The sequence below is a fragment of the Hyperoodon ampullatus genome (assembly GCF_949752795.1).
Source record: "Hyperoodon ampullatus genome assembly, chromosome: 2".
NCBI lineage: Eukaryota > Metazoa > Chordata > Mammalia > Artiodactyla > Ziphiidae > Hyperoodon > Hyperoodon ampullatus.
In genome coordinates, this window is record NC_136915.1 from 197,741,531 (window position 1) to 197,759,768 (window position 18,238).

Genomic DNA, 18,238 nt, shown 5'->3' on the forward strand with positions numbered 1-18,238 from the left:
ATTATCTATTACACTCACTTTCCCAGGAAAAAAATATATACAAGTTTTAAAGTCAACCTCAAAAGTGCAGGGTGGGGAAGGGGTCCCGTAGCAGCTGTCACATGACAGGTTTTGCTGGCTGCAAGCTCAAAGGGCCCGGGGTCCCCAGCCTTTTGCTACCTCTTCTCTGAGCTAAACACCCCTCACGTCTCCCGGTGATCATTTGGAGTGAGGTCTGAAAGAGGCTTCGTTGTCGCTGTCCCTCACGTCAAGGGCCCCCACGGGACACGGCGCTCCAGATGTTCACAAACATTTATGGAACATCCACTACAGTCCGGCCCCGAGACTCTAAAGGACTCGGGCACTGCCCGCCCTAAAGGAGCTCCGGGTAGTCGGTGGGGCTTCACCAACTCTGACGAAGTAGGCAGCATTTAATCCACACTTGACAGCCAGGTACTAGAACAAAGAAACGTGTTCGGGAGTTCTGGTAACCCTAGCGGAGCAATACCAGTTTTGTCTTCGGCCTGCCCCGCGGCTTCAGTGACGAGTACCTCACCGCACCTGGGCGCCCCGGGCGCCCCGCCCCCGCCCCCGCCGGGAGGCTTGCCTTCCGCCCGGAGCCCCGCCTTCCGCCCCGCAGCCCTATTCCCGGCTCCCATTGGCTGCGGGAGGAGGCGGCGAGCCAATCCCCGCACAGTCTAACGCCCTCCGCCTGGGATCACTTCCGCCGCCGGGCCAGGCCCCGCCCCGCTCGCCCGGCATCGCGGAGCGGCGGAGTCAAGATGGAGGAGTACGCGCGCGAGCCTTGGTGAGCCTGCCCGCTGCCCGCCGCCAGCCCCTCTGCCACTGCCCGGCCCCCGGAGCGAGGCCGCTCTCAGCCGCGGGCTCGGCGGCGCCGGGGGCTGTGGGCACCCTGGCGTGAACAGCCGGCTAGTCAGCGGGGCCGCGGGGCCGCGCCGGGTGACCTTGCGGCAACTCGAGGGCGCCCCGGCTCGGCTGTGTGGCCCCGGACCCTGCCCGGCCCGCGGGTCGGGAGCAGCCCCTCTGCCCGCCGGCGACCTTGGGCTCGTCCTTGCGCTCGGGCGGCTCGGTCTGCGTGGGGAGGGGGCGGTGCCCGGGGAGGGTCCGCGTGGGCGCGGCGGCCGCGGTCCGGGCTGGGGTTTCCCCGTGGGGGAGGGCCGGCGCGGTCGGGAAAACGGGGAGAGTAGCGTGTGTTCTCGAAAAGCCGGCGACGGGGGTCCGTTCATTCGGCATTTAGCGAGGTGGGGTGGTCTGTGCCCCGCGCTCGGTCGGTCCCAGGAATGAAAGCACAGAGGAGTCAGGCACGCACACAGTTTAAGGCTTCGGAGGTCATGAGTGAAAAATCGCATCTTGATTTTTGGGTTAATCACCTGTGGTTTTTTTTGTAAGAGCAAGAACCAAGGTGTTCTCCAGCTGTGTGAAAGGGCCCAGGGCTTTACATTCTGACCTTGCCAGCATTAGCCATGTTGCCTGCTTTGTGCTTTTTTTCTTCCCTGAAATAAGATACAGAGTGTATGTTTCAGCGCCTCCCACCTCTTTAAATTTACCTTCTCCAAAGGTAGTGGTCCCCCTTCCTGGGTTGTGCTCAGGTGTGCAAGACTCAGCATGCTGTTGTCACCTGCTCTTGGGTATGATATCGTGAAACAGGTTGGCATGAGGGGAAAATACTTGACTTTCTTGGGTTAAAGATGTTATGGGAATCATAAATTTTCATCTACTACTAAATTAGGTGGCCCCTTTGCTTTCTCATATGTCCTGAAGCAGTACAGTCTGTTGTCTGGTTGGTTTTATACTCAAAACTGCTTTGATCTTCTGGACTAGCCTGTTTCGTGAAGTCATCCGAGCTCCAACTATAAGCATCTTTCTCCTTCCTCTGCACCTGCTCCAACGCCATAGGCAGCCTGAATTCTTTCACACCTGCCACCTTTCATTTCCTGTTGTCAGGATCTTGCCTGGCATCCTTAATGCCTTTTACAGTAGTTTCCTAATTGCTTTCCTCCTGTTCAGTCCTTTTTAATACATCATAGGTACTTAATCGTCCTAAATACTTTTTAATCATGTGTTTTGTTTTCAGAAGCCCTAGTCTGTAGGATATAGTGGAAAGAATTGGGGGCCTTTGGCGTACTAGATTTTGTATTTAAATTGGGTCTACCAGTTATTACCTATATGACCTTGGGCAAGGTACTTAATCTGAGCCTCTGTTCATCTGTAAAATGGAGAGGAGACAGGAATACTCTTCTGCAAAGTTAAAAGATGAGGGAGTCTATAAGAAAGTAAGGTAGCTTCCTTGAAAATCAGGTTATTTGCACTCTAAGGCACCTAAAACATAGTTGATACTTAATAAATGATAACTTTAATCTTGTGGTTAGTTATTGGTTCCCTGTTGCCCTGTATTTGTCTGGCATTTACATTTAGAGTCTGGCTTCAACCTTCCTTTTGTGTATCCGTCGCTTCCCTGCAGGAACCTTGATTTAGCCAGACTTAGTTCAGGAACTGTTTCCATCTTGCCGTTGTTTTGGACGTCCTCTCTTGTAATACTTCTGAATCCTGCTATTCTTCACTGATATTTTTAAATACTAATTTTCATTCTAACTGATTATAGGATCATTTAGGTTCGATCATTTAGAGTTAGTGACTCTCCTTTGTCTTTCCTTTTTACTTTTTTTTTTTTTTTTTGGCCGCAGCACGCAGCTTGTGGGATCTTAGTTCCCCAACCAAGGATCGAACCCGGGCCACCACAAGTGAAAGTGCCGAGCCCTAACCACTGGACTGCCAGGGAATTCCCATTCACAGACTTTTTTTTTTTTTTTTTTTTTTTTTTTTTTTTTTTTGCGGTACGCGGGCCTCTCACTGTTGTGGCCACTCCCGTTGCAGAGCACAGGCTCCGGACGCGCAGGCTCAGCGGCCATGGCTCACGGGCCCAGCCGCTCCGCGGCATGTGGGATCTTCCCAGACCGGGGCACGAACCCGTATCCCCTGCATCGGCAGGCGGACTCTCAACCACTGCGCCACCAGGGAAGCCCTCACAGACTTTTTAATAAGCCAGATTCCTAGAATAGTGGTTCTGTTCTACTGATCAGATTACTCATGTCATTGTGCAGCATGAGTTGGGGTGCTGCATTTGGAAGCCGGGTTTACACATTTAACCTCTAATTATCAGATGTTAGAGGTTACTAATGTGTTAAGTGGATCTGATGCAAAGTTAAGTTCCAAATGCTAACTTGGACTCAGTAAACCCAAAAAGAAGTTTTAAAATTTAAATAATGTGAGCTTCCCTGGTGGCGCAGTGGTTGAGAATCCGCCTGCCAATTCAGGGGACACAGGTTTGAGCCCTGGTCTGGGAAGATCCCACATGCCACGGAGCAGCTAGGCCCGTGAGCCACAACTACTGAGCCTGCGCGTCTGGAGCCTGTGCTCCGCAACAAGAGAGGCCGCAATAGTGAGAGGCCTGCGCACCGCGATGAAGAGTGGCCCCCGCTCGCCACAACTAGAGAAAGCCCTCGCACAGAAACGAAGACCCAACACAGCCATAAATAAATAATTTTTAAAAAATTTAAATAATGTGTCTTCTGCGCCTGTTGAAATTTTATTCTTTGGGTCTCAGCTTTAAATTTCGCTACAGCTGGAGAGCTTTCCTTGATCCCCAGGCGACTGGGTCACCGTTGATTATAGTGTAATTTCCTAATGCTTGTTTATTTGCTTTTCACGGTACCTTAGAATAGATGCACTAGTAGTTGAGCGAATGAATAAAGTGCTGTGAGCAGTAGGGAGTTGAAGCCAGTTCCATTCCCCGTAGCTTAGAAGACTTGGGCTGAATAGATGTGGATCTGTTTAGAATCCTTAATCTTGGTCTGTATTTTATGGGCCAGATGTTACTGGTTGCAGTGAGCCCTGCCCTGGAATCTGTTGTATATCCCTTATTAACAAAGAGGGTTTTATGGTTTATAAATGAGAAATACGCTCATTTTTTTTTTTTCTCTCTCTTTCCTGTTCTTAGCCCCTGGCGCATTGTGGACGACTGTGGTGGGGCCTTTACGATGGGAACCATAGGTGGTGGGATCTTTCAAGCCATCAAAGGTTTTCGCAATTCTCCGGTGGTAAGTGGGTGGATGGTCTCATATCATCGTTGCTTGAGACCCGTTTGCTAATGTCACTTGGGCCCCATCAGTGGATTGGAAATGTGTTATACTCCTAATGTATTTTTGGTTGCTTCCTTTTGTTTTCTTATAGGGAGTAAACCACAGACTACGAGGGAGTCTGACAGCTGTTAGAACCAGGGCTCCACAGTTGGGAGGTAAGCAGAGTGTTTGCATTTGTACTTCAGATGGTTTTTTCCCTGTTTTTTTGAAGGTGAAATTCTGGGGTTTTTTCTTCTTTTTTAGATTATACCAGTTAGTGATTTTAGTTTGGTCTAAATAACAGCTTGTCACAAGTTAGTATCTATGCGAATTCTTGATTTATGATTTATTTGGCAAGTTAACTTGAATTGTTGCATCCATTTGAAAATCTGTCCTTCAAAAGCTCAGTGGGGTTTTGTTTTTGCCTGGTTTCATTTGATTTTCCCCTCTTATCCAGACAGTGTGTCTACAGCTTAGGTTTGTGAGGGTCAGGAGTGATAGCTTCTGGCTTAGCATGAAACTGAAGAGGATGTGAATGGAAGGATCAGGGTGTGTGAGAGGGGTTGATGGAACTGATGGGGCTCCCTCCAGGCTTAGCTTTTGGACATTGTGCCGAGGTCAGTGCAAAGATGGAGAACGATTCTGTCCATCACACTCTTTAAGCTTGGTATTTCAGAAGCTGGGAGAAGAGAGAATAAGAAATCTCGGAGCTTATGTTTGCTTGCAAAGGTACAGTCAGGCTGAAGAGACCACGTATAACACATGAAATGGACTTGGCACTTTCAGTCGTTGCTTAGTGATTTTGTGCATCAGAAGAAATAATCTTCTCTTTGTTTTTATAGCATTTGTTTTCTTTAGAAGATAGTAGCCAATGTCTGTTGTTTATTGAGTGCCTGCCATGTGCCAGGCACTCCAGGTGTTCTACAGGATTATTTTATTTAGTCCTCACAGCAACATAGGAGGTGAGTACTATTATCGCCATTTTCCAGATGAGGAAATTGAGGCTCCGAGGGTTGAAGTGATGGTGTATCTGTTTCCTGTTTTTCTCCCTGTAATAATTGTACACCCTGGAAAGTAAACAGTGACTAATTTTCCTTTGTTTTAATGGTTACCGTGTTGTTTAAGAGTGATAAGTAGTAAAAAAAAAAAAAAAAGAAAGAAAAAAGTACACACCAAACCCTGAACCTTCGATAAATGCAGAAGTCATACAGGTTTTAACAGGTTTCTTGAGAGGCTGTTTCTATCACATGCATTTTCAGTGAATAAAAAAAACCGTCAGGTAACTGTCACAGTCAAGAAGAGCCTAAGGAGGTATGACTACTAAACGTTATGAGGGGTCCTGGAACAGAAGAAGGACATAAAAACTAAGGAAATCTGAATTAAGTATGGACGTCAGTTCATAATATGTCAGTATTGGGTTGTGTGACAAACGCACGGTGCTGATGTTAGATGCTGGGGAAACTGAGTGTGGGGTACGTGGGAGCTGTACCATCTTCACAGCTTTGCTGTGACTCTGAAACTAGTCTAAGAATAAAGGTTTGGTTAAAAAACAATCGGTGAAATAGAGGAAGAGTATGTTGTGGTGTGAGTGAATTGGGATCAGCCTTTTTAAGGAAACTACTGAGGAATCTTTATGGAGTCTTGAATTTTAAAAGTACTGGCATGGCACTTCCAGTTTAATTCAGTGAGCATTTACTGAGCTCTTCCAGTTAAGCTCCTGGGAAAAAGGCAGTGTGGGAAAGTCATAGTTGTGTCCTGAAAGGTCTTGTATTTTCATAGTGGAAATGAGACATGCTTTTGATGTGTCCCCATTATGCTTCCAGCCCTTCCTTGCATTTTGGAACAAGATGTTCCAGGCTCATCTTGTACTTTCCCCGACTGAGTGTGGAGTCAGCCGTCCCCAAGGAGCCCTGCTTCCTTCTAGTTGAGAATGGTACTTAGAAGCCAAAATCTGGGCACTAAGTGTATCATTGCTGTGGGGCATTGCTGTTCCCAGGCCTTCTTAGGAATGTACTGTATATATATGAACACATACTAACCATGTACACATACACAAGTTTATATCTATGTTTCTCTATATCTATACGTATTAGGAATCATGGGTTCACACTGATGCCTCTAACTCCAGTCCAGCCCCACAGGTTCATTCTTCTTTCTCTTTTCATATGAATACTTTCCTCCTTGCCTGACTTGGGCTAGGGCACCCCGTAACAGGCCCCCCTTCCACATGGGCACGCTGATCTCCATGCTTGGGAGTGTCCTTCCTGCGGACACTTCCTCGCCCTGCTCTGGCTGTGGCTGCCACACGGGCCCAGACTTTTGTGTGGACTCAGTCTCCACTCTCATCAGCCACCATAGCTTACTCTGGCAGTCATTCTTGGGGTGGGGAGATATCAGACCCTTAGGAGGGAGTGGGAGAGCCCTGTTTGAGAAATTTGGTGAGATAATTCTAATATACCTGGACATATCTCTCTCCCAGGGCACAGAGCCACTGAGTTAGGACGGACTATTTCATCTGTATGTAGCATGTGGTATTTAGTGTTGGACCGAAAATAATGAGGCTCATGCATAGTTTATTATTATTTTTAAAACATATTTATTTGGCTCCTCCAGGTCTCAGTTGCGGCACATGGGATCTTCGTTATGGCACGCAGGATCTTTTTAGTTGCGGCATGCGGGATCTTTTTTTTATTTTTTATTTTATTTTTTTAAATTTATTTATTTATTTTTGCTGTGTTGGGTCTTCGTTTCTGAGTGAGGGCTTTCTCTAGTTGTGGCAAGCGGGGGCCACTCTTCATCACGGTGCGTGGGCCTCTCACTATCGTGGCCTCTCTTGTTGCGGAGCACAGGCTCCAGACGCTCAGGCTCAGTAGTTGTGGCTCATGGGCCTAGTTGCTCCACGGCATGTGGCATCCTCCCAAACCAGGGCTCGAACCTGTGTCCCCTGCATTAGCAGGCAGATTCTCAGCCACCGCGCCACCAGGGAAGCCCGGGATCTTTTTTTTAGTTGCAGCACGCGGGATCTTTGTTGCCACATGCTGGATCTTTAGTTGTGGCATGTGGGCTCTTTTAGTTACATGTGGGATCTTTAGTTGCGGCACGTGGGATCTTTAGTTGTGGCATGCGGGATCTTTTTAGTTGCAGCATGTGGGATCTTTTTTTTAGTTGTGGCACGCGGGATCTTTGTTGCCATTATGTGGGATCTTTAGTTGCGGCATGTGTGCGGGATCTAGTCCCCTGACCAGGGATCAAACCTGCGCCCCCTGCATTGGGAGCGTGGAGTCTTAACCACTGGACCCCCAGGGAAGTCCCTCGTGCATACTTTAACTGGTTGTATCTGCTGGATTTAACTCACAGGGTGAGCTCTGGGGAAGGGTGCTGGTGATGGTCTGGTTCACACAGTTGGCAGAACCCAGTTTATTGTCCTTATTAATACACCCCTGCTTCTGTGAGGTTTCAGAGGGTGAAGGATAACCTGACAAGGGCTCCTCAGTGCAGTTTTTCTTCTTTCTTTAATCTTAATGTAAGAACTCTTCATAGAGTGTAAGTCACGTGTATTCATTTTAGAAGATTTGGAAAATAAAAGCACAAAGCAGTGAAGTCGTCTGTTATCATCTGTCACCCAGAGATGCTGACAATTAAAATCTTGCTGTTGCCTTTCTATGTTTTGTGTGTACTTATACACGTGTATGTGTGGGTGTTTGTTTTTTATTTTACAGAATAATCACTGTGTTTAGGAAGAGTTTAAAGTGCAAAGTAATCTGATTTAGGGTTGCTTTTAGTTTCATGCTTGAGGAATAAAGAATAGAAATGAGAGAGGAAAGGTAATTCCCATTCCCTCGAGGTTCCATAATTCAAACTGTTTGTATCACCCTTTTGCCCTTTATGTGTATTGGCTTAACGCCTGTAGTACATCCCAAAATAGCCCGGTTTCTTTTGTGTTCACATCAGTGATTTTCGTAGAGCAGGTGCTCAGTGGCACTGACTGAAGAAAAGAAAAATAGAGGTAAGGTGAAGCTTTAGTAAAAGAAAAGCAGGAAGGAGGACACTTTTTAAACAGATACACACTCTTCTGAAAGGGGGTTTGACTGGGTTTAGCCCAACTCTTTTAGGCCTGGCTTATTTCTTTTAGGCTTTGGGCCATTGCTGATTTCCCTGCTGATGTAATACAAACCAAGCTTTATTAAAAAGATAAGTATTCTGACTCCTGTTCGGTGCTTATTCAAACTTGTTTGCATGTGTTTGTGAGAGTTTTAAGAATATAGTGAGTGTTGTTATTTAAGCTTGTTTTTGACTATTACATTTAAAGACTAAAATATAAAAAATGAAATTTATTTGTTTTGTTTTTAAATAAAACAGGTAGCTTTGCCGTTTGGGGAGGTCTGTTTTCCATGATTGACTGCAGTATGGTTCAAGTCAGAGGGAAAGAAGATCCCTGGAACTCCATTACGAGTGGTGCCTTAACAGGAGCCATCCTGGCAGCAAGAAGTAAGCAGTCATAGACACACACATTGCAACCAGCCTCTGCCCGAGTTTAGGGACGTCTGTAATAGATAAACTGAGCATTGGGTAACTTGGTATAGTGTGAGGGTATATGGTGATTTGGGGGGAAGAGTAAAAGGACATCTTAACTTGGAGTGTTGAGAACGAGAGAGCCTGGGGCTCTAACCGGTAACCACCGTGGTTAAGAGCAGTTCAGGTTCTGGTTCTGCCACTTACAGCTGTGTGACTGGGCGGTTTCTCTCCTCAGCCTCTGGAATTAGTCACTGTACCTGTCACACAGCACTGTTGTGAGTGAAGAGCTTAGATCCACCTTCTGGTCTTCGGGACACAGAGCGACCTAGAGTTCCTCTGGGCGTGGTGGGTGGGCCCAGGAGTCAGCACCCTCTTCTGTGAAGGGCCAGGTAGTAAATGTGTGGGCCTCGTGGGTTGTGAGGGCTTCCGTCACTTGTCCTCAGCTCTGCTGTCATGAGTGCAGCCTAGACAATACGTGAATGGACGCGCATGCTGTCCCAGTACAACTTTATTTACACGAGCAGGCCGTGGGCTGGATTTGACCTGCGGGCCACAGTTTGCTGACCCCGGTCTCGGTCAGCGAGAAAGGGTGTTTGGGAACGGGGGGTAGCATGGAGCCCCATGGACAGGTCTTCGCTTTATGGTGTCTTACATTAACCTGGATTTCTGTTAAAGTAATCTCTCTGTTCTCAACGTGCTCAGACGGACCGGTGGCCATGGTCGGGTCAGCCGCGATGGGTGGCATTCTGCTAGCCCTCATCGAAGGAGCTGGTATCTTGTTGACAAGGTTCGCCTCTGCCCAGTTTCCCAACGGTGAGTCGTCTTTCTGCCTAACAACACAGCTCAGACGTTTGACATGGGTTCCCAACGTCTGCTAAAATGTGGTGGTTTGACATCTCTGCATCACATGTGAATACGCCGTGCTTCGTGAGGGTTCTGGTAATAGGCCGCGGCTCTGCACGGCTGTGGGTGCAGTTAATTGTATTTAATCTCAGTCACAGAATGCTTTGGCTAGACGACTTGCTGTCGCTCTTTCCTTAGAGTTCTTAGGTTTTATCAGTGCTCACTTGCTCATTCTAAGAAACTGCCGATCATTTCAGCGGTGCGGGAAGAAAGGTCCCTGCAGACGTGGAGCAATGATGGCCGTCAGTCGCCAACTTATTACTGCCTGTGTGTGGGGCAGCGCTGTAGCTGCCGGGGGCAGTGGGAGCGTCAGGCTGACACGCTCACAGATAAGTGAGGTCAGCTGGTTGTGCTGCGTCCTTGAAGAAAGTGAAGTAGCGGGAGAAGGTGACCCGTGGGTGGGGGGTCACTTAGGGCTGGAAGGAGAGTTCTTCTGAGACGCTGGTGATGTAATGCGTTGCTCCTCTTGCTCTTGCTGGTGCAGGGAAGGTGAGATGGTGGGTGGTTAGCGGTCCACAGGTGATCACGACGTGGCCAGGGCATGTCTGCTCCGCGGCCAGTGTGTGCAGATCCTTGTAACTTAGAAAACGTGAGGTGTCTAAATGGGACTATTTCTTGGCATTGGAAGGGAGCAGAAAGACACCGAGGGTCATTGCGGGGAAGAGCTGACCTGGCGTTTGGGGAAGGAAATACGCACAACCGCGAGACTGGTTGGACGTTATTTTTGGAGCTTGGAAAGGATTCGGCATAGAGTTAGGGACAGGTCACAGCTCCCAATTCTATTTGATCTCCCTGAGGCACCAGGCGAGGGATTCGGTGTCTTGGCGCGGTTCTGAGGCCTCCCCGTGGCCAGTGGATGACCCGGGTGGCTCCTGGGCCCTCGGTCCTCGCTTCTGCTTTCAATCATCATTTCCCACTGAATACTCTGTCGTGATGGCCACTTTCTTAATTTGCTTTTTAGTTTAGCACTTTAGTGTGAAAGACTTCATATAAGATGTGAGAAAAGTTCCATGTTTGCAGAAATTCAGAAATTGATAGAACAGTAACTCAGTCACACTGTCTTGTAGGGTTTAGCCTTGTTTGCTTGGGTTTAGGCTTCTTTCTTCAGAAGGAGTTCTCTAAAAGAAGTGCTTTTTATTTTAGACAGGAAGAGTGTTTCTGAAAGGCTATGTGAAAGAGTTCTTAAAACAGAAAGATGAGATAAAACTGTATCGAAACGGTAACAATGGTTATTTTTGGTTTATCTTTTTCACCCAGTGTCTTCTCCAGCTTTCTGTAATGAACAGATATTTTTAGAATATTAAAAAAAAAATCACTGGAGTAAAGTGTTGGAAAGAAAGCCCTCTTTACCACTGTCCTCTTTCTCTCTTCCTTCCAGATATTTTTTAGTCTGCCTCAGTTTCCCTAAAAAAAAGAGAAGTACTTATTCCCATTAAAGTCTTTTTAAAGAGCCACATTTTTTCTTAGGTCACAGGCCGTCCCATCCTTTGAAAGCAAATACTACAACACTTAGTTCTGTGCAAACTAGGGGATGGCGGTGTCTTCCCATTTCAGGACCCATTCCTTACTTAGTTGTATAAATTGTATTACTGAGTTCTCTTGAAACATGACTAAGGTACTTAAACTTTGTGAAAATAATTTTAAATAGCTACTGAAAAATACATCAGGAGGTGTGAGAGGTTCATCCAGTCCTGATATGGCAGCTTGTTCAGCAGTTGCTTTAAAACTGGCATGTTGTTTCTTGCTGTAATTACTCCATCTGACTTCGCTGGTGTAGCGTTTGAGAGCTGCTCACTCTGGAGCGGGAGGGCTGCCGGCTGCCGTACGTTAACACGGCGCTCCCGTGGGAATCGGGCAGCTTGACAAAGAAATTCAGGTTACAGCTCTGAGGTAGCACTTTGTTTTCTTTTTTTTTTTTTTTTTTTTTTCTGCATTACGCGGGCCTCTCACTGTTGTGGCCTCTCCTGTTGTGGAGCACAGGCTCCGGACGCGCAGGCTCAGCAGCCATGGCTCACGGGCCCAGCCGCTCCGCAGCATGTGGGATCTTCCTGGACCGGGGCACGAACCGGTGTCCCCTGCATCGGCAGGCGGCCTCTCAACCACTGCGCCACCAGGGAAGCCCATCACTTTGTTTTCTGAGTTGACTGATTTGCTCTTTACAGAGACTTGTCCCTTTAAATTACATAATATTCAGGTGGTGTTTAAATTCCCTCTTAATTGCAGGTCCTCCGTTTGCTGAAGACGCCTCCCAGTTGCCTTCAGCCCAGTTACCATCCTCACCTTTCGGGGACTATCAACAATACCAGTAGGACCTCTCTCCCAGGACTTCTTTAACAGAATGAGCTGCGGTTCAAGGAAGGATTTCAGAAGATCAAATTCAGTCTGTTTTTAAAACTGTAGGTGGGACAACTATGGCCAAATAGGCTGTGAAGAGACATTTAGCACATTTTTCTATTTAAAGGAATGTGGGGGGCGGGGGAGGGTCTTAAAAAATAATACATTTATTTATTCACACTTGGATTGCGTTTGTGATCAAAATGTCTGAAATCTTTAGAAGGAAAAACAGTAAGTGCTTGGAAGATGAAGGACCAATGGCAAACAGCAACGAAGCAGGACCAGCATTTCCTCGGGGACCTCTCTGCCTGGTTTTGTTCTGTTAGTGAAACAATAAAAAACGCCAGGAGATTGCTCTTTCTGTTAAGATAAGTTGCAGAGTTCTACTTTTCATCCTTGAATTCAAATAATGCAGAGTGCATTGAAAGTTGCACGTGGTACAGTCCCCAAGGATTGGTCCACAGCAAACACTTCCGGGCTGGAAGGCTGCGGGAAAGTGCTTAGCCTTCTTGCAAGCAAAAAAATAGGCCACGTCTTGGTTTTGAGGGTGTCGGATACAAAACTCTCTTCACCTCTGAGGCTACTGTGTCTTGATTCTTGATCATCAGAAAAGCTTCCTTCTGGTGTATCCAGTGCTGTATGAGAAGGTGCCTGGAGGGCATAATAGCCCTGGAAAAGCTTGGTGTTTATGGGGTGCTGGAAAGTAAAATGCATGCTATTTTTAATGTGTTGCAAGTCCCCTGAAGCTGATCTTCGTGGAGGGTGTGTTCTGGGGTCTGGCCGGGCCTATAAAATGGATTAGCATTTCAGAATAGGCCATTTTACTGGCTGTGGTGGAGATGCCGTGCGGCCTTACAGGAGGCAGGCTGTTACTCCCCATTTGCCTGCCTCTGTGTGAAACGGAGAGCAAATCCGTGTGGGCGTGGTGAGCACACGCGTATTTTGGCCCAATGCCACGTGCATAGTAAGGATTTAATTTACTGGTGCTGGTTTGATCTTTCTTTGTGTGGTAAAATATACAGGAAATCATATTTATCATTTTAACCATTTGTAAGTGTACAGTTCAGTGGAATTTAAATACAGTGTAACAGTCACCATTGTGTATCCCAAAACTTCCTCATCGTCACCAACAGAAACTCCCCATCCCACCTTCCCCCAGCTCCTGGTAACCACAGGTCTGCTTGCTGTCTCTGAGTTTGCCTATTCTGGGTACCTCGTATAAGTGGAACCGTACGATATTCGTCCTTCTGTGTCGCTCTTATTTCATGGAGCATCGTGTTTTAAGGTCCCTCTGTGGTGTAGCATAAACCAGCACTTCGTGCCTTTCTATGGCTGAGTAATATTGCATGGTATGCAGAGATCACATTTTATTTCTCCGTTCATCCATTGATGGACACTTGGGCTGTTTACACCGTGTGACTCTTGTGAATAACATGGGCATACAAATATCTGAGTCCCTGCTTTCAGTTCCTTTGGGTGTAGACCTAGGAGTGGCGTTGCTGGGGCATGTGGTAGTTCTATGTTTAACTTTTGGAAGAAGCACCAAACTTTTCCACAGCGCTGCACCATTTGACATTTCCAGCAGCAGTGCACGAAGGTTCCCATTTTTCCACATCCTTGCCAACACTTTTATTTTCCTTTAAATAAAAACATTATAGCCAGTCTAGTATGTGTGACGTATCTCATTGTGGTTCTGATTTGCGTTCTCCTGGTAACAAACGTACTGCGCTTATTGGCCATTTGTGAGTACTTGGGATTTCTCTTCCAGTCTGTAGCTCTTTGGACTTCCAGGAGTGAACGTAAGGAGATGTTATCAGAACAGTTCAAAGCTGAGGGCATGTTGAATCGCAGATAAAATGCCGTATTGGTTTGGAAAGTAAGTTTCTTTCTTGTGAATTCGGAGTCTGACGGGTGTGTGTATGTGATGCTGGCGTGTTTTTGCCATTTTATTGGTTAACTGAGCATATCTGAAGCAATCCTTGGCTACAGATGAATTTTCTGGAACGAGGGGTGGGGGGGAAGAGAAGAAGCTTGAAAAAGATGGAAAGCCAGTTCTTTTTGAAGAACTTGACATTTAATTCCACAACATGTGGGACGGCAGGTAGAAACCCCGAAAACCTTTCCAGTTGTTTCCCTGCTTCTTGCCCCACTCCTCCTTGGTGGATGCCCCCTTCCTCTGTCCCGCACTTAGGAGAGCTGCTGCTCCCGGGGAAAGCCTGGCTGCCCACCTACCTGCTGGGGCTTGGCCTGAGCCGAGTGGCTCCGTCTCCGTTCTGTGTCTAGTGTGGAGAGGACAGGGGAAAGCAAACTTCATGCCTCTGATTTTCTCCTGGAAGCCTCGTGCCATCTGCGTTTCCGGGCACAGGTGTTTCATAACCGCCCAAGAACGTCCTCGTGTGGTGTGTCCTCTGCCTTCCCCCGTTTGTCCAGTGGGCTGGTTCCTGGTGGTCTGGGGACCAGCTCAAGCGCCCCTGCAGCTTCCCGTCCCCTCTCGGTGTCCTGTTGTCACTGCACAGCAGGAGATGCTGAGCGGTTTGTTTTGTTTTTTCTCTCCTCTCCCCCACCTTTTTCCCCAACATTTTTTCAATGAAAATATCAAACCTGTAAAGTTGAGGTTCACAGTGAACATACATATACCCATCACCTAGATTCTATGATTAACTTTACAATACTTTACCACTGTGTACCTGTTCACATACCACCTGTTTCCTAATAAAATAGAAATTTATGAAATCCATTGATAAGCTTTATAAGATGTGATTTAAAAAATTTTTTATTGGAGTATAGTTGATTTACAATGTGTTAGTTTCAGGTGTGCAGTAAAATGAATCAGTTATACATTGATTTTTTTTTAAGTTTAGCAAATAATAGAAACCAGGTAGTTTAGATTCTAATAAATATCTTAAAATACCTATTTGAAATGTTTAATACATATTCTAAAACTAATTTTGGTGTACAAGAACCCAGAATAAAAGGTAAAATCACGAAAATTGTTTTAATTACCAAGATAAATGCAGAAACAAGCAGACAGGAAGGAATTTTTCCCTAGGTCTTTTTCTGGAATAATGGAGTGGTTTCCTCAGTTTCAAGGTTGAAATGCTCATCAGAAAGATCCCATCTGCTTCTCCCTTTTTTCCTTAGTATCTGAACACTTTGTGTGAAATTGGCCTGAAATAGTGAATTTCTGAGTCAGGGTTGGAACACGTGGGTTACAGCTGCATCTGTTGAAAGCCCATCTGTTTTCTTACATGAAATGTCTGCAGATTGTGATGGCGTGGTCACAGCTCCACCCTGTGGTGCATTAGTTTTAGAACAGACGATACTTTGCTGCTGGTTTTGCTTTGTAGAGTACGTTATCTTTTAGAGCAAAACTCAGCCACCTAAGGCTCAAGGGCCACATTTACCCTGCTGCCTCTTTTTGTAAGGCCTGTGAGTGAAGAATGGATTTAAAATTTTTCTAATGGTTGAAAAAAAATCAAAAGAAGAAAAATGTTTCATGGCACATGGAAATGACACGAAATGAAGATTTTGGTGTCCATAAATACAGTTCTATTGGTGCACAGCCATACCAAGTCTTCACGTTTTATGAGCGACTGCCCTCATACGACACAGCAGAGTTAAGCGGCCACGTCAGAGACCTCAGGGCACACAACTCCTGAGATGTTTGCCCTTTAGAGAAAAAAAATTGCTGACCTCTGTTTTAGAGCAATTAAAAATAAAAAGATTTATTTTATCTAACTGATTCCATTTCTAGCACTCCTTTTCTTTGTGTGGACCCAAGTTCCTCTCTGGTATCATAGTCCTTCCGTCTCAAGAGCATCCTCTAACATTTCTTATAGGGTAGGATTATATGGGTGGATCCAGATGGATGCCTAGGGATATAGTGGGTGGCATTATGGGAGAGGAGCTTTTATAAAAAGCTCCTTATGCCCTGAGCTTTTATAGTGGGCAGTAGCATTCCTGCTTTTGCCTCTGAGGGAGACATTACCTTTATTATACTAGATAGTGAGCGTGACTTCCCTTTGCTCCAAAGCAAGACCCTGTCTCTCTCTTGGAAGGGTGTAAGCCAGTTTACCAGCCTTACCACTGTGGACGTTTAGGGCTGGATAATCAGTTGTGGGGACCTGTCCTGTGCAATGTAGGATGTAGGATCCCTGGCCTCTGCCCACTGGATGCCATCAGCACCTCCTCTCCCAGTTGTAACCACCAAATGTGTCTTTAGATGTTGTCAAATATCTCCTAGTGGGCAAAACCGGCCCTGGTTGAGAACCATTATGATAAGCAGACTCACCCTTTGTTCCAGAGGAAGGCACCATCTGTCTTTCAGAGTGGCTCTCTATACAAGCATCCTCGACCAGATGGTCCAGAACAAAGGACACTCAGCGGCTCATTTTTGCAATATGTGCAGAAGCGCACGTGATCCGTGGAGAATTGGCTCCCAACGTTGGTTTTAACTTAATTGCATTGTGGTTAAAGAAATGTTGTTCTGTGTGCCATCGATTCTTGTATTTGTTGGGAGTTTTTCATGGCCTATCTATGGTTAGTTTTGTGTGTTTTCTCTAATAGGTGCAAAGTTTGGTGTGTGTTGATTAGGTCAAGATTGTGACATTTTTGTACAGATCTTATATGTCTGTATGACTTTTGTCTGTGTGATCTGTTAATTACTGGGAGAGGTACGTAAACCTCTCTGTTGGCGGATTTGCCCATTTCCCTTGTAATTCTGTTACCTTCTACTTTCTATAGTTTGAGGCTATACTGTTAGGTACATCCCCAATATGTGAGCTAGAACACTGACGAGTAGTCTACATCTGGGTATTTATGAGTTCTGCTTCTTCCAGCCTGGGGTAAGTACTATCCTGCCCAGCTCATTTCCTTTTTTTCCTTGATTTTTAAAAATCATACTACATATTTTCCCATTTGTTGGCTTGTGAGTTATATTCATTTTACATTCCTTAAGTGATTTTCTTTAAAATCTTAAAACACATACCTAAGAAAAAAATCTCACATTTCTCCCTCTCCCTCTCCTCCTGATAATCCAAGGAGTTTAGAATGCTTCGACTTCAATCACCCCCTCTTCTTATATACATTTAGTCTAATATTTTCATTTTATTCTGATTCCCTCATGCAAACATTATTAATATATATTTATTATTGTTGCTTTATACAGTGTTTAAATTTTCCCACTTTTTTTGCTCACCATTCCTTTTTTCATCTCATTTTCCTTCTTGAAGTAATTCCTTTAGAAGTTCTTTAGTAGGAGTCTATTGATGGTGAACACTGAATTTTTGTCATCAAAAAATTTATCTGCCTTCATTCTTGGATGATAGTTTAGTTGGGTATACAGTTCTAAGTTGACAGGCTTTTTTCCCTCAGTGTTTTGAAGATAATGCCTTCTGGCCTCTTGTTGCTAATGAGAGGTCTGCCCTTGGTCCAATTTCCATTTGTCGCTTTTTTATAAGTAACCTGTCTTTTTTTCTTTGGGTATTCTTAAGACCTTTATGTCTTGGTCTTCCTCAGTTTAACTAAAACATGTCTAGGTGTAGATTTATTTTTATATTTTTGCTTGCAATTTGTTGTAACTTTTAAATTCTTAGAATCACACTTTAATCGATTCTAGAAGATTTTCAGCCATTATTTCAAAATGTCCAAGATACGTTGCATTCTAAGCATTCAAAAGTGAGGGAAGGAGAAGAGGAAGGAAGGAAGGAGAATGGATGGGATGAGATTGCTCTTATCCCCAAGGAGAAGTTATCGCTGAAAGGAGAAACAGCATAGTTCCACAGATGTTTGACTCTACAGCCAAGGATAAAAGGCCCTCAGGACTTCCTTGGTGGTGCAGTGGTTAAGAATCAGCTTGCCAATGCAGGGGACACGGGTTCGAGCCCTGGTCCGGGAAGATCCCACATGCCGTGGAGCAACTAAGCCCTGTGTGCCACAACTACTGAAGCCCGTGCCTAGAGCCCGTGCTTCGCACCAAGAGAAGCCACCGCAATGAGAAGCCCACGTACCACAGTGAAGAGTAGTCCCTGCTTGCCGCAACTAGAGAAAGCCCGCGCGCAGCAGTGAAGACCCCACACAGCCAAAAATAAATAAATAAATAAATGTATGAAAAAAAAAAAAAGGATAAAAGGCCCTCTCCTCCAGCAACTTACCTGGAAACATTGCTTCCCGTAGCCTCCTGTTCTTCCCAGGTCACAGCACAGCACATGGAGTTGTCGTGACCTTTTTCCTTGTCTTTAGGTTAAGTTGTGAGCTCGCCCGTGAGCACCACCAGGACAGGGGCGGTGCCAGGCCTGCTTCAATTGTATCCTCAGCACCCAGCCCAGTGGATGGTGTATGCAGATGCTCAACAAAACCGCATTGCATAA

At 45.8% G+C, this 18,238-nt stretch overlaps 1 protein-coding gene across 1 annotated transcript; it reads left to right on the forward strand.

The window, feature by feature from the left end:
• The first annotated feature begins 723 nt into the window (after positions 1–723).
• TIMM17A (translocase of inner mitochondrial membrane 17A) lies at positions 724–11,971 on the forward strand. Its single transcript, XM_079696866.1, has 6 exons — positions 724–787; positions 3,998–4,097; positions 4,231–4,294; positions 8,478–8,606; positions 9,336–9,446; positions 11,760–11,971. Exons 1-6 carry the CDS (start codon positions 762–764, stop codon positions 11,843–11,845), a joined length of 516 nt encoding a protein of 171 aa, XP_079552992.1. The 5' UTR covers positions 724–761; the 3' UTR covers positions 11,846–11,971.
• The last annotated feature ends 6,267 nt before the right edge of the window (positions 11,972–18,238 follow it).